General features: G+C 45.9%; 1 protein-coding gene across 1 annotated transcript in view; it reads left to right on the top strand.

Annotated features, from left to right (window-relative positions):
• Window positions 1-24,581, top strand: part of COL4A5 (collagen type IV alpha 5 chain) — a 145,537-nt gene that overhangs the window by 20,266 nt on the left and 100,690 nt on the right. Inside the window, exon 2 of the mRNA XM_075940947.1 lies at window positions 23,627-23,686. Within this exon, the coding sequence (XP_075797062.1) occupies window positions 23,627-23,686 (60 nt within the window). The remainder of the gene's footprint in view (window positions 1-23,626; window positions 23,687-24,581) is intronic.

Genomic DNA, 24,581 nt, shown 5'->3' with positions numbered 1-24,581 from the left:
CAACTTGCTCCAATATTTAAGCTTTGTAAAAGAAATTGAAACCCAATAGGAAGTGTGGACTCCAAAATGAAACTGACGATGGAGCTGAATATGGTAGTAGTACACCATTTAACGTATTGGTCTACTATGTCTGGAAAGAAATTAATAGTGAATGTGTACAATGGTGAAAATCAGAACCTGTCAATACAACTGTACATAGCCAATCTAATATAGTTATGTTGAAACTGTTACTAATTGGATACTTCAGGGGTAGCAGAGTTAGTCTGTACAGGATCAACTTAAAAACAACAAATGGTCTGGTAGCACTTTATAGACTAACAAAACATGTAGATTCTATCATGAGCTTTAAGTATGTTCATAAGAAGAATGGCTCTCCCTTTTTTGGAGGCAAGGGTTAAAGAACAGATACAAACTACTTGAAGTGCAGTATGAAGATTTAAAAAAAATCCTTTGAAGTCATAGTATTTTATTTTTGAGCATTTTTGCCACTTTTTCATAAGTTGAAGCATAAATGTAGGCTGTCAGTCACTAACTTATAGAACTGGGTTAGCTATTTTATTGAAGCTCTGTTTTTTAAAACTTGTTAACTATAATCTGGTTCCCACTTGAAGCAATTATAGACAGTGACTAGGCAATTTACTTGATCCACCTTAGTGAGGGGCAACCAGTCAAAAGAATCTGACACGAATCTCTCATTCAGAAGTTGTACTGATGGTCTGGGATGCAAGAGTTTCCCAGAAGTGCTCTGCTTTTGCATCACAAGATATGTTCGTACAAATGGTTCAGCATGTATTACTTCTAATCTTTATTGAGACTTTTTGAGACTTTAACCAAAAAAAAAGCATGTACAGTTAAATACGTTAGCATGGCTGCTTTGTACTAGTTATCTTCATGCATATTAAAACTACATCATCTAACTCTTTTAAGAGACTTTTAGCATCTTCATCTCTAAGGGCTTCTGTTCAGACACTGGTAGAATGTGGATGAAGAACATCTTTCTCTTCCGCAGCCTGTGTGTTTTGATAGGATCTGAGACTTGTCAAGTCTGGATCTTTAATGTGATGAATCACATACACCAGATATAAAATATGAACAATACAATTTGGTTCCTACGCCTAATGAAATCTTGCAGAACTAGAGGAAACAGATGACTATGTACTAGGGATGTTAACTACACATATGCATGTTAACTACTGTATTTTTTTTTTTTTTAAAGCAGGGGGACAGGCAGCTTGAAGCCAGCTTCTCATGTGCACCATCTCCTGCCTTCCCCTTGCCTGCTGTGCTGCTGCCTCTGTGGGAGACCACAAGGTGGGGGGTCAGGCAGCTCCACAAGAGTAAGCACAAGCGGGAAGCCAGCACAACGGGCACCAGCTCCCATCTCCCCCACCCTGCCTTTGCTGCCTCTGATACAAAGCCAGCAAGGGAGGAGGATGTATGTAGTTGTAGGATTAACTGGGTTTATCAGTTAATAGCATAAATGACTACCTGCTAACATCCCTACTACAGGCAGTCCCCGGGTTACGTACAAGATAGGGACTGTAGGTTTGTTCTTAAGTTGAATCTGTATGTAAGTCGGAACTGGCGTCCAGATTCAGCCGCTGCTGAAACTGATCAGTTTCAACAGCGGCTGAATCTGGATGCCAGTTCTGACTTACATACAGATTCAACTTAAGAACCCCAGGCATCCCCAAGTCAGCTGCCGCTGAAACTGATCAGCGGCCGATTCTAGGAAGCCAGGGGCAGAACAACTCTGCCTCGGGCTTACTGTAGTCAGCCGCTGGTCAGTTTCAGCAGCGGCTGACTTGGGACGCCTGGGGCAGAGCAGCTGGGGTGCTGCTGGGTTGCTCCAGTAGCGCCGAGGAGCGGCGCTGCGGGACCAACCCAGCAGCGCCCCAGCTGCTCTACCCCAGGCGTCGTGGGCAGAAAAGCCTGGTCTGCTGGGGGAGAGGGGGCACTAGCTGCGCCCCCCCCCCAGCAGACCAGGGAGACACGGAGCAAAGCTGTGGCTTTGCTCCCCATCTGCCTGGTCTGACCCTGGGCTCCTCACCGTGCTTTCACCCTGGCACTGTTGCTATACCTCAGAGGTGGAGGTGCCCATCAACAAGTTGATGCAAAATGCATCGACTACTCAATTAGTCAGATGATATTTAACATCCTTAGTAGGTTGACGCCATGATGATGCCACTGACTAACCCAACACTGCAGAGCTGGGTTGTTGAGCATTCTTAGCTAAATTCTTGATCTTAATTTCACCATTTTGATGTCTGTCTTGCATACCAAGAGCTGTCTCTATGTGCTTGAATGTGTGTGTGTGATTTCTCCATGTAATAGCTCTTTGACAAGTAATGTGTATTATTATTTTTTATACTATACACAGGTGGTACAGGCAATGTTTAAAATCAATAACTAAACTCTCTGAAGTTGAAATCAAGGTCTCTGTATACTGACTTTTTTCTTCTCTTGTTTCACCTGAAATTCACCTGTGCTCAGGCTATTAAGAATAAATAGCCTATGTGTATTCAAGTACCGTATTTTCTGGCGTATAAGGTGACTGGGCGTATAAGACGACCCCCTAATTTTCCAGTTAAAACATAGGTTTTGGCTTATACTCGCCGTATAAGACTACCCCCCCTTCCAAGGCAACACCATTTAATAACACCAGCCCGCTGGATGTGCCCTAATACAGTACTGTAGCTCCGGCTACATACAGAACGTCCCTGTGCTGATACTGTATGTACTGCGCTGAGCCAATCCTGGCAAGCGGTGTATTCTATTAATGCATACAAAGCCTGCTCAGATTGGCAAAGGTTGTAATAGCCCGCCTCTCTGACTCAGCCAATCCGAGCAGGCTTTGTATGCATTGAGTCAGAGAGGCGGGCTATTACAACCTTTGCCAATCTGAGCAGGCTTTGTATGCATTAATAGAATACACCGCTTGCCAGGATTGGCTCAGCGCGGTACATACAGTATCAGCACAGGGACGTTCTGTATGTAGCCAAAGCTACAGTATGTTTATACCCGGTGTATAAGATGACCCCCGATTTTTTTGGGGGATGTTCTATAAAAAGTCGTCTTATACGCCGGAAAATACAGTAAATCAGAATAAATATTCAAAAAATGATTTCCATGATTTGCAGTAATTTAGCATTCCAAATACTATTGGACTAAGTGTTCCTGGGAATACAATCAGTCTGAATACTATCTCTCTTCTCAAAAGCACAGGGCACTACTCACCTGCATATCTTTGCAAGCACCATATATTTATACACAGTGATGTAAGTGACTAGTTGAACACCCAATAAGCATATGCTTATTGGCTAGTCAACTCTACTATAGTAGTTGCTTCGCCCCACCCCTTGCTGCAAGTGGGGGGCAGGCAGGAAGGGTGGAGCAGAAGCCAGTGCTCCGGGGGAGCCAGCTTAAAAGCTGGTTCCTCCCAGCACTGCCTCCGTGGATGGGAGGCAGGGGCACAGCGGGGAATTGGCAACGCCTCTGCCTTGGAAATGTAGCAAGAGTGGGCTCTTGCTACGTTTCAAAAGCAGGGAGTGCGGGGCAGCAGGGGACAGCTTGAATCCCCTACTGGCTCCAGGCTCCCTGCAGCGTTTCCACCTGGGAAATATGCAAGAGCCAGCAGGGCTCTTGCTAAATTTCGAAATGCAGAGGTGCCCGTAACAAATTGAATAGTCGATACAAATCGCACCAACTATTCAATTAGTTGATTAATCTAAATTTAACATCCTTAATACTCTGCGTGACATAAGGAGGCTAAGATGCAGGGAAGAGGAATGAAGGCCATATCACTAGTCCAGTGAGGAAGCCCTCATTTATAGAAGCAAAGAATGCCCTAGCTAGCGCCTCTTGGTTGGAAGATGACCTTTGGGTAAACACATCATACAAAATATATACTCTTATTGTAGAAAGGAACTACGAAAATGTGAGTCCCCTTCCATGATAGTTTCCTTGGGTTGTTCTGAGCCACTTGATGCCAGTTCTTGTTGCTGCCACCTCTACAGCAGCACAGAGGGTGGGGAGCAGGGGAGGCTGCCATGAAGAAGCCTCTGTCTGCAGCAGCCTGAGCTTGCCATGAACAGAGGCTGATCTGTGGTAGCAGCCCCTGTCCATGGGGTATCCATGCTTCCTGCAATGTCTGTTACATTTGGACACTCTTACCAAAAGTAAATAGCTACACAACTATTCAGTAGTCCCCAGGGGTGTGGCGGCAGCCAACGTGCTTCTGGCCCCACTCCTGGAAAGTGTCCTGCCTCCTCACGCTGCTGGCTCTGCCCCCTGGGGACTATTGAATAGTCATGTAATTGCTAAGATTTCATGTGCTTACACGACTATTTGATTACATGATATCTAACATCCCTATTCCTGATGACAAGATAGAGGAGGAATGAACTAAACAAGAACCTGTTCAAAGTAGACCTCTTGAATGCCCCCCAAAATTCTGCAGACTCGATCTCTGCATCCCACCTCTTCCTGTCTCTTGTGGTGAGGTCTCTGCTTTGCTGGAATTGGAAGTAGAAGACTGAGATGCTTTAGTCTAATGCCTCTAGGCTTAATGTAGCATTATCCGAGTGAAAACTAGTGTCTCATGATTTGCCAGAGGTTGGACTGTATCCACTAATAACCCCTGAATTCTAAAACTCAGATCAAATGACTTTCCAACTCTGGAAGCTAAAGGAGTTTGACTAAGGCTTGGTCTAAAATTAAAAGTTCGGATGACCTAGTTACATCACTCAGGAGTATAAGAAAAACATACCCCTGACTTATGTAGCTATGCTGACCTAACTTCTCCCCTGGCCCTGTAGATGCAACTATGTTGGAGTGCTTCTGTCCACTCTAGCTAATGTCATTCAGGGAGGTGGAGTTTGTACACTGATTGGAAAAAATCTTTCCATCAGTGTAGGCTGTGCCTACGCTACAGGACCCCTGTACCAGTATAGCGAAGCCAGTATAGGGTAGTAGTCACTTATGGCCAAAACCTCTTCTTTTATGGCATCTCATTACACAGAAGACTGGTGAAAGGTGTCTCTTGCAAGGGTAGATCATACAGGGATGGGGCTGCCTGTGCAGCTGACTGCAGGTAACGTACAGTGTGTGTTCTAATACCTTATGCTGTGGTGCCAAAAGCATTATCAAATTGCTTAGACTAGGCCTTTGCAATCTTGTGTACGTGGGCTGTGGAGTTACGGTAACTGTTTCAAGAATTTTTCAGGGGGGAAAGGATCCCTCTTGTCTCTCTCCTTCCTCTTCCTCCTTCCCTCTTCCCTCTCCTTCCCTCTTCCCCCATCCTATCAGGCAGGCTAGGTCTTGTTTTGAGAGAAGACTGTTAAGAGGGTGTGCTGCCTTAATGAGAACATTTTAACACTAAACTACTAGGAACAGGCTGATTTTAAAATAACTGCATAGTTGTTTAATGCTGAGATGTTGTTAATTATAAATGTAGTTCTTTCACTTTGTTGGGAAATCACTGGAGCTATGTTTACATCGCGGCACTCTTTTGGATACCAAAACAGCTATTCCACGTCTTTTGAGTTCGCCCGTTCTTTCAAAATGCAACAGGCTCGCTATTCCAAGATCTTTGTAAACCTCATTCCACAAGAAGTAAGGGATGTTGCAGAACAGCAATTTATTTTGAAATAAGTGCTGTGTAGACCGCACCAATTTTCAAAATAAGCTATGCAATTTGCATAGCACAAATTGCTACGGGTGCAGTGTAGATTGCACCTGCAGCTCAAAATAAGCAGTGTCGATGCACCCTGGCAGTCCTGGTGACTTGACCAAAACTGCTGTTTTGTTTCCCCTTGCTGGGAGGTAGCAATAAATATCTATGCTTGGGATTAAGGATGTTAAAATGTTGTTAATTGAATAGTTGATGGCGGTTTAAAGGGGCAGCTGGGGACTCCCCAGCAGATCCCGGGCTCCACAGCTGCCCCTTTGAAAGATGCACAGGCGGCATTTTAAAGGAGTAGCTGCCACACAGCTGATCCTCGGATCAGCTACCCTGCCTACGGGTTTCAAAGTGGCAGCACCTGTGCGACGCTGCCACTTTGAAGTACCCCTGCCCCCTCCCTCTTTGCTGCCTCTATCTTATAGAGGCATCAAAGTGGGGGGGAGGGAGAAGAGGGAATATTTTATCGCATAGTCGACTAGTGTCTTACATCCTTACTCGGGATGGTCCACTTTGCACAGACCACAGGCATGAACAATTGCTATGTGCCAGTGGTTGGTAGTCCATGTTGAGACCCAAGAGACTTATATGCATGATGCAGAGGGAAAGGTGAGAGTGCTGTTTGGGAAGGTGGGGAATAAGAACCAAAGATCTTTAATGGGGGCCAGTGAATATGTTGATCACACTTTAATCTTCAAAGAAGTTTCTTAAATAACTGGGTGGCTTATGGCTATCTTGCCCAGTATGTAATATTTGATATCTCAATAAGCTAGCTGACAGATCTAGGTGTGTTACATTTGGACATGGTTACCAAAAGTGAAAACATCTAATGCCTGTGTTTTTTGGAAAGGTCCTAAATGGCTAGTAAATCGTAAAGCATATGATGAATACCATATGGTACTTTTACTTGCATCTGGAAGAAATCAAGAAATCTCAAGAGACTTGTGTGTAAAGATCAAATAAAACTGGGATTTCCTGAAAAGCAAAGCAAGTTACTGTATGTTTGCCACTGATACATTTCAAGTGTTTCCCTGTGAGTCTTCTGTTTGCAGCAGTATCCAACTGGACAGATAGCTATGGGAAGAGGCATACTAAATCTCTTTAGATACAGATCAAATATGCTGCTAATCAGTGGTTAGGAGAATTTTGAAAATAATTTTGCACCGTGCTGTCACTTGGTGCAGTAAAATAATTTAACTAGTTTTCTCTCCCCAGCTCTGTTTGGAAGGGCTTTCAAACTGAATGCTTTCTCGGGCTGGGACGCCTTCTTGCATCCATCACATTGGGGCCTTGGTCCTGTTCATACAAAAAGCCCTCACCCACCCATATGTAAAGGGTCAATGAGAAGAATCACAAAATGAACTTATTTCAAGTCCAGTTTAATGCATTTTTTAAAAGTTAACTATTTTTGAGGTATAAAGTGATTGCCCTCCCTCTCTCACACACTTTTTATCTTTTATTTAAATCTCAAATGGAGTTTAGAGAGAAAAGCACAATTAAAGATAACTAAAGTATTTCCTTTGGATTTTGATGTAAGTTTCTAAAGTTTTAATTGAATTGCTTGTGGAAAGTGTTGGCCATTCAAATCCAAGTGCAAAATTTAACCTACTGTCTGTCTAAATCAGAATAGTGTGAGAGCTGACGTGAAGAAGCTTTAAGTATCCATTAAGGATGTGAAAGTTTAACCTGTAATCTGTGGGGTCTGAAGCAGTGCCCTACCCCCTGCAGGCCAGGGGGCACCTTGCAGGCAGGATTGCAGTAAGAACCTCCATGCTGAGTTCAGCAGTCCCGATTTCTGCTGGGCTGGAGGCTGCTCCAGCTGAGCTGAACTGGTCCCCAGCCTGGATTTTGCTCCAGTTAACCGGTTAAACATTAGATCAACCTAACATTTCGTCAATTAGCTGATTAAATGGGATTTTTATATCCCAACTGTCCATCAGCCTGCAACATGAAAGTTGAAAAACCTCCATGCTGAGTTCAGTCCCTGTTTGCGGTAGACAGCTCTGCCTACGGACTGGGGCTGCTTCGCAGCAGCCCCCCCATTCTCTCCTTTCCTTCCTCTCCTCTTCCCCCCCTCCCCCCCCCCCCCCCCCCCAATCCCAGCTGCCTCGATCAGAGGCAGCAGGGGGATGGTGGAAGCAGGCAGCACCCTGGAGATGGTGCTGGGGGGAACCGGCTTTTAAGCCTGTTCCTGTTCCCCCTTCCTGCCCCCTTGCTACCACAGGGGAGGCAGAGGCACACCTGGGAAACAGCAGGAGTGAGGGCTGAAGTGTTTGTGTTGGTTCCCACTGCAGTGCTTCAGTCTTTGAAATGTAAAAGAGCCTTGCAGGGCTCTTTCAACACTTCAAAGGCTGAAGCACAGCAGGGGAACTGACAGGAGCAGGGACAACTTCAGTCCCCACTCCTTCTGCTTCCTAGCTGTGCCTCTGCCTCCCTTGCTCCTTGCAGAGACGGTGCTGGGAGGAACAGAGACGGTGCTGGGAGGAACTGACTTAAGATGGGTCCCCACAGCACCAGCTACTGCTCCCTCCCTTCCCTTTCTGCCTCTCTGGTGGAGGCATCAAGGGGGACGGAGGGAAGCGACTAGTGAAGTCACTACTCAACTATCCGATAAACGTATACTAGTTGCTTACATCCCTATTCAGATTAACCCTCTAGAGCCCTGGTGTCCCACTAGTTCTCAAGCAGTAGTCACTATAGTGGCTACTGCTATAGTGAACTGGCCACACTCAACCAGCCAAATGGCCACATGTGGCTAGCTTGTTGGACACCATGGCTCTAGAACTGCGGTTCCCAGATGGGGATCCATTTTGACAATTCAGGAAGACTTGGTGACCCATGGCAATTCAAAAACAGGGGGAGGAGAGAGGGCAGAGCCACCTGGGGAGACACTTGGCAACCCTTTTGAAATCTAATGGCGACCCATATTTGGTTCCCAACCCATAGGTTGGGAAACCTTGTTCTAGAAGAACCAAAAAGCATTAAAAAAGCCTTTAAAATGTGTCTTGATGCCTACACAAGACCAAATGTAGCCTGGTAAGGGTAAATCAGATCAAATATGCAATTATACATAATATGGAAATAGATGACAGTTTAGCTGCTATCGTGAGAAAAATGCAAGTCACTAGAATCCCAATTTCTTGTGTTTATTTTGGCATTTAATTATTTACGCAAAGAGTGGTTGCAGCTGATTTTAGCCTATGTCTCCAGTCTCTCACCCCAAAACTATTCTTAATCTTCTTTGGAGCTCTTAATATCAGTCCTCTTTTGTTTTGGTTCTTCCACAGTCTGACAGCTTTGGGGCATTTCTACACTGTTTTGATCTGTGCTTCTTTCTTCCTTTAACTCATCCCAAGTAATTGGCCAAGCTAAGGCTAGCTTGCTAAAGCATCTGTTAATAAAGATCTACTTTGGATGTGGTTTAAGTTTACAGCTTTGAAATTTTCTTGTTTTGGAGTTGGACTTCTGGATGTACAACTTAAACCAGATGAACGTGATGGCAAATCACGTGTCTTAATTTATAAATCAAGACCTTTTTGTTTACTTATGAATCTTTATTTTGCTTTTTAAAAGGAGCATTGTTTTCCTTCCCCACTGTGGCCTGAAATTGGCAGCAGCTGTTAATGGATTGTCACTTTGGGTTCCCATGCTTCCTGTGGCATAGTATTCTCAACATACATGTACAGACAGTCCCCGGGTTACGTACAAGATAGGGACTGTAGGTTTGTTCTTAAGTTGAATTTGTATGTAAGTCGGAACTGGTGTCCAGATTCAGCTGCTGTTGAAACTGACCAGCGGCTGACTGCAGGAAGCCCGAGGCAAAGCTGCTCTGCCCCGGGCTTCCTGGAATCAGCCGCTGATCAGTTTTAACAGCGGCTGAGTCTGGACACCTGGGACAGAGCAGCTGGGGTGCTGCTGGGTTGGTCCCGCAGCGCCGCTCCTCGGCGCTACTGAACCAACCCGGCAGCGCCCCGCTGCTCTACCCCAGGCGTCAGCAAAAAAAACCCTGGTCTGCTGCGGGGGGGGGGGGGGGGGGGGAGGGGAGGGCACTAACTGTGCTCCCCCTCCCCCCAGAAGACCAGGGAGACGCGGAGCGGCTTTTCTCGCCACAGAGGACGCGGGTGGCGGGACCGCAGCGCGTCCAGGCGGTCTGCCGCCCGAGTCCTCCACGGCGAGAAAAGCTCCGTTCGTATCTAGGGATCCGATGTAAGTCGGATTGATCCACGTAAGTTGGGGACTGCCTGTATAGAAAATGCATGTTTTATTATAGCAATGGTTATGCTGAGATTCAGCCACTTCCAATTACATCTTGAAATGTGCAACCATTACCAAAAGCTGCAACCAAATATTTCATTATCTGGGACACTTTAATTTAGTTGCCTCTTTAAAAAAAAAATTAGTGTCTGCACATGCTTGCAAGTGTGTGGTGTGTGGCGGGGGGAGAGCATGTTTTTAAATTGTCAGCTCAGTTTAGTAGTTTAGTGGGTTTTATGGTTGTATGTGGTGCCCTAAAATCAACAAGGAATGACATAGGAAACCATTTTTACAAGTGGTATATAAATCACCATGCACTAAAAGTATTGCCTCTCAAACCTCAGACTGTCCCTATTTAACTCCTCTTTTCTCCCTCCCCCATACCTGTTTTGCCTCTGCTTTATGCAGCAGTGCTTTATCAATCAAACATGTCCCAGGAATTTTTTTTAACCTCTACCTATGGAATGAGATAATGTAAAACAGAACTGTCTCTGCTAGTGTTGTGAAAACTTCCTCTGCAAGTCTGAACAGATCTGGCTTTGTGCTGACTTCAAAGAAAGATGGCGCTTGAAGGTGTAATGGAACCTCTGCTATGTAATTTAACCTCTTAAAATAACTAATTTTGAAGAAGTTCTCTTGACTATGAACTGTTGATTTGAATAGGTGATGGAAAAAGCCTTGTTATATGAATGCAGAGTTAATGGCAAGACAAGTGGTGTGACTATGTGAAGAATTCTAATTGATCCACTATCCTTTTTTCAGTGGATGTTTTTAGATTAGCTCAGATTCTTTTCTTGGATACCTTGGTAGGCTTTTTTTTTTAATTGATGGCACCTAATATTAAAAGAGGAAGTGAGGCTATAGGTCATTTGTCAAATAGTTGTAGAGGTTAAAATTTATAGAATGACTGACTTGAGTTAAAAAATGGTGATGCCTTATACTGCTAAGGCTGAATTATGCAGTTTATAAATCTGGGTTCTAGAAGAACTGCAGGCTTATACACTTAGGACTTGACCAGTGTATGTGAAACAACTTTTTATTGTTTTCTCAGTTGTCACATTAACAAAACCTTTAGTTTCTTGGTGTATTCATGCCCAGGCAAGTGGAAAAATTCTAAATTACTGAAGATAAATTATATCAATCGTCTGACCTAGATGAGTAGTAAATCCTTATCCAGATATCTGTGCAGGTGTTCAGTTACATGGATCTTGGCAAACTGAAGTGTGTGAGTGTATACGTGAATTTATTTTGGTGATGGTGCCAACTTATGCCTGCTCAGGCTCTCCAGAAGGAATTTAGGCTAGTCTTAAATTTTTTTTTCCCTTTGCTTGGAAATAGAGACTGAGCTATAAATACTTAGCATTTGTGACTCTTTTCAGGGTGAAAGTTCTGACAACTGATACTCATTTTCCTATAGAAATATATTTTTTTTTAAATCTTCATGGCCATCTGATATAGAATACGGTTAATAAATTCCTGCCATAGTAGCTTATCTGTTTCTGTTAGGAATGTGGTTAATTGGTAAGCATCATCTTTAACCTCCTCACCCTTGTTTAAAGCAGTTTGCTGGATAACCAGTTAAACATAATGTTTAACAGACTAAATGGGATTTTATATCCTTTTTCTATCGTCCATGGGTATGGTGCGTCATTTTCCAGTATTTTGAAATTAATGTGGTTTTGAACCACTTTATTGTACCTGTCTTTGGTCAATTCCCAAGTGTCTTTGTCTTCTGACTGGCAAGTTTAAAAAAAAAAATCTCCAAGCATGAACACATACCACATACTGGCTGGAATAGGAGATGCATCAAGCAACAGCAACTGAAAAATGGCCATTTCAGGGCTGCACTATTCAGCCTGGACAGATTCAATAGGCCAGCACCCAGAAAGGCATGCTGGGAAAACATTTCAGTAAGAGGGCAGGTTTTGTTTTTTGTTTTTTGTTTTTGCATTAGCAGCCAAATAATCTCAGAAGCAGCCTCATCTTCCATATTTTGGGTACTTCCATAAAATCTGCCAATGAACTGTAGGTGGATAACACATGTGGTCTGATTGGAACCAGTGGGATTGCATAGGGTGTTAATAACAGTAGACATCAGCTCATTGTCTAAACTTCAACTTAATGATGGGACCAAGTCCCAGAATGAAGTAATAAACTTCCCCCATCCCATGACGGTTCCTTACAAAAAAGGCAAGGGGAAGAGACCCTCTTTATAACTTTACTAGCGACTACACCGCCAAACCACTATTTCAAAATTAATTCAAAATAGGGGAGCACTTATTTTGAAATAGCTATTTTTAATGTGGCATTATTCCTTGTGGAATGAGGTTTACCAAATTCGAAATAAGTGCTGTGTAGACACTTACATCGAAATAGGGGGCCTCCAGCCTTCCCAGGGTGCCCTGGTGGTCACTCCAGCCTCAACCAAGAATACTCCTCTCCTTCCCCACTCCCTGGAGCCCTTAAAGGGGTTGACTCTGGCCACAGTGCCTGTGCCAGCTCTAAGCCTGCTAGCCCAGAGCCAGCAGTCACTGCTCCTGACCCAGTGGCCCCAAAACATGAGCCAGCAAGCCACTGGTAGCCAGCCCTCCACCGCTCCCCAGGAGCAGTCTGCCAGCTCCCAGGAGCCTGCCAGGGCCCAGAGAAGGTGGGCACCTTCCTGGTCCAGGGTGGAGATCATGGACCTTATTCAGGTTTGGGGAGGTGCCCCCAAAGTCCATGATCTCTGCACTAGATGGAGGAATGTGGCCGTCTATAGCAGGATAGCTGCCAGCCTGGCCACCAAAGGCCACATGTGAACCCAGGAGCAGGTTTGCATGAAAATCAAGTTGGTCTGGCCAGACCCCCAACCCTGATCTTTCCCTCCCCCTTCTTCCCCTTGCTTCCCCCTTCCAGCTCCCTCTTCCCAGGTTTCCCACCTCCCCTCTCCTACCCTTTCTTCTTACCTTCTCCCGCCTCTTTTCCCCAGTCTCACCAGAGTTTCATTCCCCTCCACTCCAGTTTTGTTAAATAAAGAGAGTTTGTGTTCATGAAAATACGTGTATTTTATTTGACATCAGAAAGGAGGGCTAGGAAGGGGTAAGTGTAAGGACGTGAGGGAGGAATGAAGCACAAGCCCCCAGTGGGGCAGACCAAGGAGGCTCTGAGTGCTCCTCAGGGTGGAAGCTCTCCCGCAGGGCCTCTTGGATACTGACAGCCCCCCGATGGACCTCCCGGATGGCAGCCTGCAGAAAGTGCATCCAGGCTCACAGCAACACATCCAAAAGAAGCACCAGAGTGCCTGGGGCATCTCTGGCCCCATGTTGCAGAGTGCTGTGGTGTCCCGAGTGAGAGCAACCAGAGCATGCAGAGACAAAATGATTTGCTGTCCCTCATCAAGGTAGGCAAGTAAGCAGGAAAACCTGAGAACCGGCTGCCCAGAGGGGGTCCCTTTAAGCACAGGCCTCAGCCTCAGGCAGCAGCCACACAAAGTAACTCCTGACCTGATGCCCTGCCGGACCTGGTTCTGGCCGGCCTTAAATGTGATTCAGCATCTACTCAGTGTGGATGTGCTATTTGGAAATAGAAAAATGCTATTTTGAAATGCATTTTGTGTAGATGCGTTATTTCGAAATAAGTTATTTCAGAATAACGCTGTAGTGTCAAGAAGAAGAAAGTTCTGAAAGCTATAATCTCAGGGCACTATAGCTAGTCTGACTGTTGATGGTAGCCAGTCACATGATTACAAAAGCTAAACACTTAACCATTAGCCAAGGAGTTTTGCAGTTTATTTGGTCTAGGGCCAGTGCTGAGAAGTTTAATGGTCTACCAAATGTCTCCATTTCATGGCTGCCAAACTGGGATACCTCTAAAGCAGTGGTCTCCAACCTTTTTAACCACAAGATCACACTTGTTCAGTTTAAGTGCAATGTAACATCTACCTCAAATCCAAATACCCTTGCCCCACTTCCTTCCCACCCCTTCTTTGAGGTCCTGCCTCTGCTCCAAGGTCCATGCCCTTTTCTTCCCCATCCTCATGCACTTTCACCAGGTTGGGGTAGGGTGTTGGGGTGCAAGCTTTGGTTTAGGGCCAAAGGGTTTGGAGTGTGGGAGGGGCTCTGGGCTTAGCCCAAAGCAAGGGGTTGGGGTCCAGGAAGGGTTTCAGGGTGCAAGCTCTGGGAAGGAGTTTGGGTGCAGGGGGACTGAAGTCTGGGGCAGAAGGTTGGGTGCAGGAGAAGGTTCAGAAAGCAGGCTCGGGCTGGGCACCATTTAACTGAGATGGCTTCTGTGCAGTGGGGTTAAGGCAGGCTCACTCCTGCCCTGGCCCTGCACCACTCCTGAAATCAGGTGGCATGTACAGCAATGGCTCCTTGGTGCCATGTGCTGCTCCTCATCTACAGGCACTGAGCCCACAGCTTCAACTGGCCATGGTTCCCCATTATTGATCAGTGGGAGCTGCAGGAGTGGCATCTGCAGGCAAGGACAGCATGTGGCAATCCCCTGCTCTGCCTTTTTCAGGGGCTGCAGGGACATGCCAGCCACTTCCAAGAGCAGCAGTTATGACTGAGATAATTACTCCAGCCCTGACTGGTTAGGCATTTTAGAATTCACTGCTCAAAGAATTAAATGTAAGCGTAAAAGTGAAATGAAAATGATATGCATAGACCAGTCAAAAACTAAAAAAAAAAACCCACTTTGCAAGCAGTAACAGAAGTAACAACAACCCCCATGGATGTGTTCATTGGGGCTACGTCTATATTGGCAAGATTTTGCACAAATACTCTTTAACGCAAGAGTTTTTGCATTAGAGTATTTGAGTAAGAGAGCGTCTACACTGGCATGTGCCTTTGCGCAAGAGCATCCGTGCCAGTGTAGACGCTCTCTTGTGCAAGAAAGCTCTGGTGGCCATTTTAAACATTGAGCTTTCTTGCGCAAGAAATTGATGTTGCCTATCTACACTGGCCTCTTGCACAAGAACAGTTGTGCAAGAGGGCTTATCCCTGAGCAGGAGCGTCAGACTGTTTGCACAAGAAGCACTGCTTTTATACATTAGAACGTCAGTGTTCTTGCGCAAGTACTTGCGGCCAGTGTAGACAGGTGGCAAGATTCTGCGCAATGTAGACGTAGGCTGGGAGTTGAGAGTGAAGGACAGTGTGTGTCTGAGAATGACAGACACACACAGTGTGTGAGTGACAGATTTGCACTGCCAAGCTCCATCCATCCCCTTCTCTGTGTGTGGAGATAGGGTACAAGAGTGGGGGGAAGAGGGACACCCTGACATCTGTGCCCCCAGCTTCTTTCTCTCTAATCCTGCACGGCAAGCAGGAGGCTCCAAGGCAGAGAGCAAGAGCAGCATGACAGTGGGTGAAGGGCAATTCAAGTGCCAGCGCTTGATAGCTTCCCGGCCAAACCAGTCAGGATCACCTGTCAGAGGCTCCAAGATCTACCGGTAGATCCTGATCTACTGGCTGGTGACCACTGCTCTAAAGCATGAGTGTCCTCTAATAATCTTCTCTGTGGGTTGGTGTGGTTGGTGTGGGTTGTTGGGTTTTTTTTTTTTAACTTCTGTATTTCCTTCTCCCAAAGTCTAAGAGATAAGCTGACATTGTACTCAAGTGGTCTGGTTCACTTCAGTTCTGTTCAGTTTTACTGCCTGGCACATCTTACTGTTGAAAATAACCAGTGCTATAATGTTTGCAAACATTGAAATGGGAATGCTTAACATGAAATACTCTCCCCACTTCCAGAGCCACACCTTCTAATACTGGCTTTAAGAACTAAATTTTACAAAATCACTGTTTTAGGCCTGGCCTACCTGACCTGCTTTTCAAGAAGAAACTGAACTAACCTTTCTCAGATAAAAATGCTCATTGATGGCCTGGAGCAAAGGTGACTCTGTGGTAGCGCTCAAGAGGTACGCTGCCCCTCAGTACTCTTGCCTAAACAGGATGCTGCCACACATCATCCTTGTCCCCTTCCTAACAGGCACCAGTCACCCCTGGCCTGGAGAGATGCATTTCTAAACATGGTGTATGTAACAAAATGCCTATTAAGTATATTTGTCTTGAGGGAACTTTTAGTTTAGATTTTAAAAAAATCAGAGAATCTTGTTCTAAACAGCATGAGTGATTTTGATTTTATATAGATCTTGTAAATAGAATTTGTCAACTGAGACACTAAAATTGTATGACAAGTGCCCTTAAAGCTTCTTTTTTGTACAAGAAGGAAGAGTATCACTTATGAATTCTTCAGACAAGACCGAATGTCATAGAACCAGTTTCTTCAATGAAGAGAATGTCCTACCCTCTCCCAAACAACCCCCTCTCCATTGAAACTATACATGTGTGTGTGCAAACATTCATGAGGTGATTGGTACTGTAGTATATTCCTCCAACAAGAAGACACTGCTAGATAGAAAGATATTAAGGAAGGATAGAAACTAATTGATGCAAATTTTGCAAGCATCCTTGCTAGAGTTTCCCCTAGTTAGTCAATGCTAACAGGAGAAATTCCATTCAATTTGGCATAAGGATTAGTAGGAGCAAAGCATCTAAGTAGAAATCTATCGCTATTTCTATTGGCAATGTAAATATTCTATTGTGTGGGGGCTTTTTTACATAAGCACAGGTTGTGTTCTAAACAGCTGCATCTTTGCTCATTAAATGAAGCCAATTAATCTCTCAAACAAAACTCAGTTGCATGCTTTTTCCCCCCCCCCCCTTTGTACGAGGACATTAGGGAATACCTGATGTTTATTCTTCACCCCTTCCCAGGTACTGTTTTTAAATCTGACTAGAAGTGCAGGGCCTACTCAGATTTGTAGCTTCTCCACTTCTGCTCCCAAAAATATTCTCTCAATTGCCTACGCTTAGATGTGTGCAGCTGTAGCTCATTTCTAAAGTAGTGAGTTGGACATCTGTCTTAATCTCTGGCTGTGGTTCATGCGTCACTTAAACAATAAATTCCTTTTCCCAGATTCAGTGGTTAGTTGTCATTGTAAAACTGAAATAACTCATCTGAAATCACTAATCAGGATTAGAATCTGGTTCCTCGGTAACAGCCCTGCAAGTTCACCCCCAAGCCCCGTCCCAATCAAACACATTTCTTTGTGCTCTACAAATAAAAATTTCCTGTGTCAAACCTAGTCCTGTCTCAGAAGGGTAGTCGTGTTCAGGGGCAGATACAGAGCGGGTGGCCGCCCCGCGCTTCAAGAAGCCCCATGCATGTGCCATGGCGCCACCACGCATGCACCGTGTCAAAGGGGGGCCCCGCAAAATCGTCATCTGCCCCTGGCTGTGTTAGTCTGTAATTGGGGGGAAAAAACTTTGGTCCTGCAGCATCTTGGAGACTAAAAAAAAAATGTAGATAGAATCATGAGCTTTTGTGAGCACAACACACTTCATCTGAAGAAGTTGGTTGTGCCCACAAAAGCTCACAATACGTCTACCTTGTTGTTGGTTGTTGGCAAGATGCTGCAGGACCATTTGAAGTGTGTGGGGGCAGGAAGAGGGGGTTGGTTTGTTTCTGTTCTAGCCATGTCTGTGAACTCGATAAGAGATGCCAGTGGTGCCATATTAACACTTATGGTTAACAAACACTGCTACATGGGCTCTGGCTAACTTTGACCTGCAGCTCACTGAGAAAGTTCTTCTTCCACCCTTTTTCCCCCTTCCCCCCCCCCCCCCAAACAGTGGGAGTTCTTGCAGTCTGCATTTAGGAACATAAAATTCGGAGGAGCACAAATGCATGTTTGTGTATTATCTGCCTATCCAGGAGATCCTTAGCTGCTCAAAAGTGGCTCTTGCCTTGAGTCTATATTTGGTAGTAAGTCACGTCCACAGTATCTTGTCTTAGATTGTAAGCTCTTTGGAGTAGGGACTGGCTTTGTTCCATGTTTGTGCAGTGTCTAGCAAAGCAATGACCTAATCCATGAGCAGGGACCCTAGATGCTATGGTAATACAAATAAATTGGATGGGGATCCAGGTACTGATTCACTGAGCGAATTAGAGCTTTCAGGTGAACATACCACACTGAACCAAGGCCCTGGTGAGATAGTGGGCCCAACTGAGTTGAGCACATCAAATGTGCTCTGCTGACAGTATCAGTCCAAGTCAACTGTAATGAGTGGTCTGGAGGGCTGGACATCCTAGTGGTTAGACCATATGACCTCTGGCACTTGGCTTGGTTTGCAGAGTCTCGATCTTTAAAGCAGGAGAATGGAAAGAGGAGAATCCAGACCCTTCTTCTCCAGTGGGTCCTAGCCCAGGCCCATGTGTTGTCACCTCCTGAACAGGGGCCCTGGACTGTTTCCCACTAGCATCTGTTCAGTTTGGGGCATGGCTTCTCCCATGCATCTAGTCGAGCACACTGCTTCCTGTAGGGTCCCCTGGGTCTCATGTAGCACCTAGTCCCAGTCTCCTTTGAGCAGGCAGCTGCCAGTTGGTGAGGCCGAGCTCTGTGATGTCTCTGGTCTTTGCCCATTCAGCTCCAGAGATAGAAATTCCTAGGCTGCCACTAGAGCAGGGGTGGGCAATAGCTTTTGATTGGGGGGGCACTCAAAGATTTTTGTAAGTGGTCATGGGCTGCACTTTCCTATGGAGGGGATCTGGAGTCTGGCTGGGACAGAGGTTGGGTGCAAAAGAGGCTTCTGGCTTGGGAGGGGTATAGGAGGTTTGCAGGGTCTAGGAGGGAGTTGTGACCTGGGCTAGGGGGGAAAAGAGGTGCAGAGGATTTGGAATGAAATGCATGATCAGGGAGGGGGTATGGGTGCAGGAAAGGATTCTGTCCCTGGGGGAGGGATGTAGGGTTCCAGTCAGTGGGAGATGAGAGATTGTGCTAGGGGTGGCAGCATCTTGCGACAGCTCCCTCTTCCCCTCCATGGACAAGCCAGCTGCTTTGAGCAGAATGGAGCTGCCACTTGCCTGTGTAGCTTGGCAGGACAAATCTGTCTCTCAGGCTGACCTTGCCTGCCCCTGCTCTAGCGTCTCCTGTGGCAGGGAGGGGGAAGATTGTGTTGCTTAAGTAGCTGTCTTGGTGTACAGGTAGTGTTAGTTCCTACCCCTTTTCCAGTTAGCCCTCCACTGATCCAGATACTCCTCTTCCCCTCCCCCCCCTACCCCCAGGCCTGGCACTGGCTGGCGGTATAATGGGGTGGGCTTGTTGGGCCCAGAGGCTCTCATTAACCCCCGTTGTGCTGACTGGCAGTAGCAGCCAGACTTTCAACACTGATTTGGTTCTTTTCTGGGGTTTGGTTCTTTCCTGGGGTTTCCAGTTGGTTAAAGAGAAATGTGCAGGGCAAAGGCGGGATTACATGTGTCTCCTCAGTGCTTTTGACCTGAATACTGAGGTAGAGAGCTGTCATTAGGTAGCTTCTGGACTCAGGCTATTTCTCCATGAAGGTGTCTTATTGAAGGGCAGGTATCTTTTGGGGAGACCTAGAATCATGGTGACTTTTACTGGGGGATGGAGAGGGTAGAAAGTTGACCTATAGATGGCTTAAGATTTACTTACACAACTCAGAGGGCTAGTCTTGCTCCACTTAACAAGACAAGCTGTGCCCCAGAAGAGTCTCACAGGTTTCAGTTAACCTCCCTCATGGAGGTCTACCATTGGGTTTGGCGCTTTAGGCTTTGTCTACACTGGCACTTTTGCTAACAACTTTTGCCCCCACTAAACAACTTCTTTTTGCTTGGTAGGGCAGAAGTTTAACTATGTGAAGCGCCAGCGCGGACTAAGGATGCAGCATCTTCCTTTGAAATGTACAAGAGTCCCCAGTGCGCATTTCAAAGCCAGGGAGCCTGGGGTCATCGGGGACTGTCCCCCGCTGACCCCGGGCTGCATGCCACTAGGAGCCTGGGGTCAGCTGAGGACTCCCCAGCTGATCTCAGGTTCTGGAGAAATGCTGTGGGGAGCTCCACAGCAGTTACCCCTTTGAAATGCCACTTCTGGTGTTTCAAGGGGCAGCCACTACACAGAAGTACCCTTTAGAATTACCCCTTCCCCCTTTCCCTCCTCTATGAAATAGAAGCAGCAAGGAGGGGAGGGGGAAATCAACTAGTCAAAAGACTATCCAATAAGCCAGTGTTTCCCAAATAGTGTTCTGCAGAACCCCAGGGTTCCATGAAGTGAAAGTAAGGGTTCCACGAGAACCCAATCACTCCCCTCCCCCCAGAGCTGGTCTTAGGGGCTGCCTCCTAGATTGTGCTGGCAGAAAATGTGACCTAAGCTCATGGCATTTAACACACATGTCTCTGAAAATCACTTTTGTGCACCCAAGCAAGAAAATCTGTTTGTGCAATGCAGGACAAAACTTCTGCTACCTACATCATAGGATCATCCTTTTTGCTACAAAAACAAAGGGCCAGTTTATGCTATTGATTATGCTACCGGCTGAACCTCTCTGGTCCGGCAACATCTGTGGTCTGTCATGACTTTAGTTCGCCAGATGTCTGCTTATCATGGGTGTGGCCAAATTTCCCATGGTCCCATAAAGTTTGTTTACCGCCACCAATCCTTGCTCTCAGTGTTCTGTGTCGTTTAGCTCTAATTTTACCCCTAAATATCTAAGAGCCCAGTAAGCAGTGCTGGCAATGCTGCTAAATGCAAGCAAGTAGATAAAGCATAAAAAACATATTTCCTTATGTAACAACATTAACACTTTGTTATGAAGAGAGACGTTAAGCCTCCACTAAGCAAAGCCTTATATGTGGTGTGCCAGTACAGTCATACATTAAGCAGCGTTGCAAGCACTATTCCATTTATTACCCTCAGTAAAATAAAGACTCACTATAATATTGACCTCCCATGGTTCAGCAAATTCCTTGGTTTGGTACCAGTCAGGTCCCAAGGGTGCCAGAAGAAAAAGGTTCAACCTGTAGTATGACCCCACTGAAGTCTAAGCTAAAAGCAGCTCTGAATCAAAATACATATGGTTTCCTAACATGCTTAAAGACTATATCCATGGTATAAAATAGACTTTCAGGCCCTACGGGGTGGAGCATGTCCTACAAGAATTATCCTTTGAGTAGAAAACCGATACATCAGTCCTCCTTCAATACACTAATGAAAAGAGCTAATCGGAGCACAGTGGTTCAGTAGGGCAGAAGCTGTCAGGAAAGCTCAGTGAAAAGATTAACTACCGTATTTTCCGGCGTATAGGGCGACTGGGCGTATAAGACGACCCCCTATCTTTTTAATTAAAAGATAGGGTTTCATCTTATACCCCAGCGCCCTTCCGCCTCCTTTGCTCCCGGTGTCCCTGGTCTGCTGGAGATGGTCCCCAGCAGACCAGAGGCACCGGGAGCAAAGCCGCCAGGAGCGCCTGGGCTCCCCCCCCGCCGGAGCCCCTCCGCGGCTTTGAAAGCCTCGGGGGAAGCCGGCGGGGGGGCATCCCAGGCGCGCATGGGCTGCCCGCCCGCCGGAGCCCCTCCGCGGCTTTGAAAGCCTCGGGGGAAGCCGGCGGCGGGGCATCCCAGGCGCGCATGGGCTGCCCCGCCGCCGGCTTCCCCCGAGGCTTTCAAAGCTGCGGAGGGGCTCCGGCGGGCGGGCAGCCCATGCGCGCCTGGGATGCCCCCCCGCCGGCTTCCCCCGAGGCTTTCAAAGCCGCGGAGGGGCTCCGGCGGGCGGGCAGCCCATGCGCGCCTGGGATGCCCCCCGCCGGCTTCCCCCGAGGCTTTCAAAGCCGCGGAGGGGCTCCGGCGGCGGGGCATCCGGCGTACAAGACGACCCCCGATTTTTGGGGGATGTTTTTTAACTTCAGAGGTCGTCTTGTACGCCGGAATATACGGTAAACCTTCCATAAATTAGAGCCCTTGATTGCCATAACTCTTAGAAGCAAAACACAAAGGAAATGGTTGGTATAATAAACCCGCTTTTTATTATATTTGGAAACCATGTGGTATGCGTAAGCAGTGAAACCAAGCAACTGTTTTAATATTTAAGGTATTGCTCCCTTTCTTCAAGCTCAAAGGGTGTAAAAGTTAGAGTGGACCTTGAGAACAAACTCTTCCCGCCCTCTCCCCCCACCCCGACTGTGGACTTAAAATGTAGGAAAAGCTAAAGTGAAGCCGCAGCAGTACTTTAAACTGAAAGCATGGCTACAGCAGGTAAAAGGAGAAAATGGGGTATGTCTCGGTGACTTATTGCAGTTGTAATGGAATTGTTGCAGCTGACAAAACATCGTGTGTCACTACAAAAATTAGTATCATCCCAGATTAGCATAGCTGCAGGTGAATGAAGTTGCTTCAGTTTTCAGTCTGCTGCTTAATCTGTTTAGGCTATGAGCCAGTACTTTCCCAGAGCCAGGTAGGTGATGGGTCATGTCTTAGCAAGACTTTGATAAGGAAAAAGAGTTCAAGCGTGGCATGTTGAAGGTCTGACATGCAGTTCTGTACTTAGTTGACCAAAACGTACTTTGTGCAAAAGGTGGTTGAAAAGTTTCAGTACTGAAAAGTTTTTAAAGCATGTGCTGTGTGTGTGTGTGTGTGTGTGTGTGTGTGTGTATGTATTTAGAAGTGTAACACTTATTAGAACAAATCAAGCTATTACAAATTGTGAGCATTCTAGTGTGACTTATAACTGTTAAATAAAAAGCTCAATCATAGTGGCATTTGATGTCCTGCTACAAAACATTTCAGTTGATCTCTACTTAGGTCTTGTCTACACTTTCCTGGAGAGCAGCACTGCTGGGATCAATCTCCCAGGGTCTATTTTAGCAGGTCTAGTAAAGACTGGCTGATCATGCTTCTGTCTACTCTCATACTACTCTGTCAAGAAGAGCAAGGGGAGTCAATGGGAGTTTCTCCTATCAACATTCCCTCCCCCCCCCCGGGGCTCTTGTAATTCAACATCCCCCCCTCCCCTCCCACCCCCCAGGACTCTGGTAATTCAAACTAAGGTACTATATGTAGCTGGAGTTGTGTACATTAGTTTGACATTACTTCTCCTCTTCCCCACCCCCCCAATACACACTCACTCTCTAGCTAAAGGGGCCGAGTTGGGGAGAATTAAAGAACCCACATGATTAAGCTGACTGGTGTGTCTTTGAGAGTACTCTGGAGTTATTGAACAGATCTTGAAAGAAAGCAAGTTAGAAATTAAGTGAGATAATAGTGTGATCAATTAATTTCTATCACTAGAATGACCCCTTGAACCAATAGCATGGCAAAAAGTAGGCTATAAAGTTGATGGGGACATGCACGGTGTTTCAAGTTCTGACTGTAACTTGACTGTAGAGGGGGAATTCATGTAGTAAGTTCCTTTCTATTGATTGAGCCAATTTAAGGTTTGCTCTCAGCTGTGTAAATACTGGGCAAAAAGTGCCATCTAGTGGCTGGAACCCTTATTGCAATGTTCTTCCTAGATCTGGAACCTAAGCTGTTTCTTCACTCTGGCCAGGAAAGCCATGCTGTACTTAAAAATAAAAAAATAAATAAAAAAACACTAACAAACAAAAAAAAACTATCAAAGAAACATAACTCTGAGCAGGTTTCTAATTTTTCCCATATTGGTAAAACTTAGGCATGCAGTGACACACCATACAAGGTACCACCCACCTTAGACATTCAAACTAGTCTATTTCAGAGCTTTCATGATCTATGTACAGGTTAGATGGCTTGTATTTAAAAATAAGACACTTAAATCCTATGCAAGAATGTACTAATTATGGTCAATATGCAACTGAGCTTCTAATATCCTTTTGTTTTCCTCTTAAGGCTTGCCATGGGTGTACATCAGGATCCAAGTGTGACTGTAGTGGAGTAAAAGGCGAAAAGGTAAGCCCTGCATTTAAATTTTTTATCATTTAAATAGCATCTGAAACAAATGAATTACTCAGGACTTACGACGTTGGTATTTTAATAAAGCACTTTCCTCCCCCCCCCCCCCCCCCCCAACTATACAGTGGTGTGGATATGCTATACTTCAGGGCATATTTGTTCACACAATGCAGAACTTGCTTATGCTCTTTTGTTGTGGCAATAGTAAACCTCTGAGAGGATGACTTTTAATGGACAAATAGGGTATTAGCACATTAAGTAGGCTCCTATCACTTAAAGGTGAGGGAGACAGCAGGAAATATCTTGTTATACTAGATGGAGAATATTAGGGAGGCAAATTTTGACTAAGTGGACAGTCATACTTATTACTGATATCCAAGTTCCCCTGCTGCCTTAATATACAACAAAATCATAGGCATGCACCAGACTTTTTCAGAACTATGGTTACTCTTCTCCTTTTGACTTACCTGCTGGTTTGGGGGGGGGGGGGGGGAGGGAGAGAGACAGGGTGCAGGAGAGAAGGGGCAGCTGCCTCAAGGCCTTGCATTGTGGGGTTTTTTTTTTTAAAAAGGGCCCAGGATTCCTGGCCACTGCTGCTACAGCAACAATTGAAGCAGCCAGAGCCCCAGATGGCATGTGATGGGCTGGAAGAGGCTAGCCCTAGCTTGATGCCCTGCCCCCTTCTGGGCACCCAGAGCTGATTCTTTTTCCTCCTCCCCCCCCCCCCCCCCCTTTGCCCAGGGTCCAGCAAAGTCTTTTTGGCCAACTTGCTTACCTGTCGGTCTGCTGTATCAAATGAACTGGACAGTTTTGATGTCTCCCAGTTCCTTCTACTTGTTCTGCATCTGAGCAAGCAACCTTAACTTTTCAGAAGCTGGAAACAGGTTTTTAA

The sequence above is a fragment of the Pelodiscus sinensis genome, chromosome 13 (assembly GCF_049634645.1).
Source record: "Pelodiscus sinensis isolate JC-2024 chromosome 13, ASM4963464v1, whole genome shotgun sequence".
Taxonomy (NCBI): domain Eukaryota; kingdom Metazoa; phylum Chordata; order Testudines; family Trionychidae; genus Pelodiscus; species Pelodiscus sinensis.
Note: the sequence above shows the minus strand (reverse complement) of the source record. Positions and strands in the feature narration are given on the sequence as shown.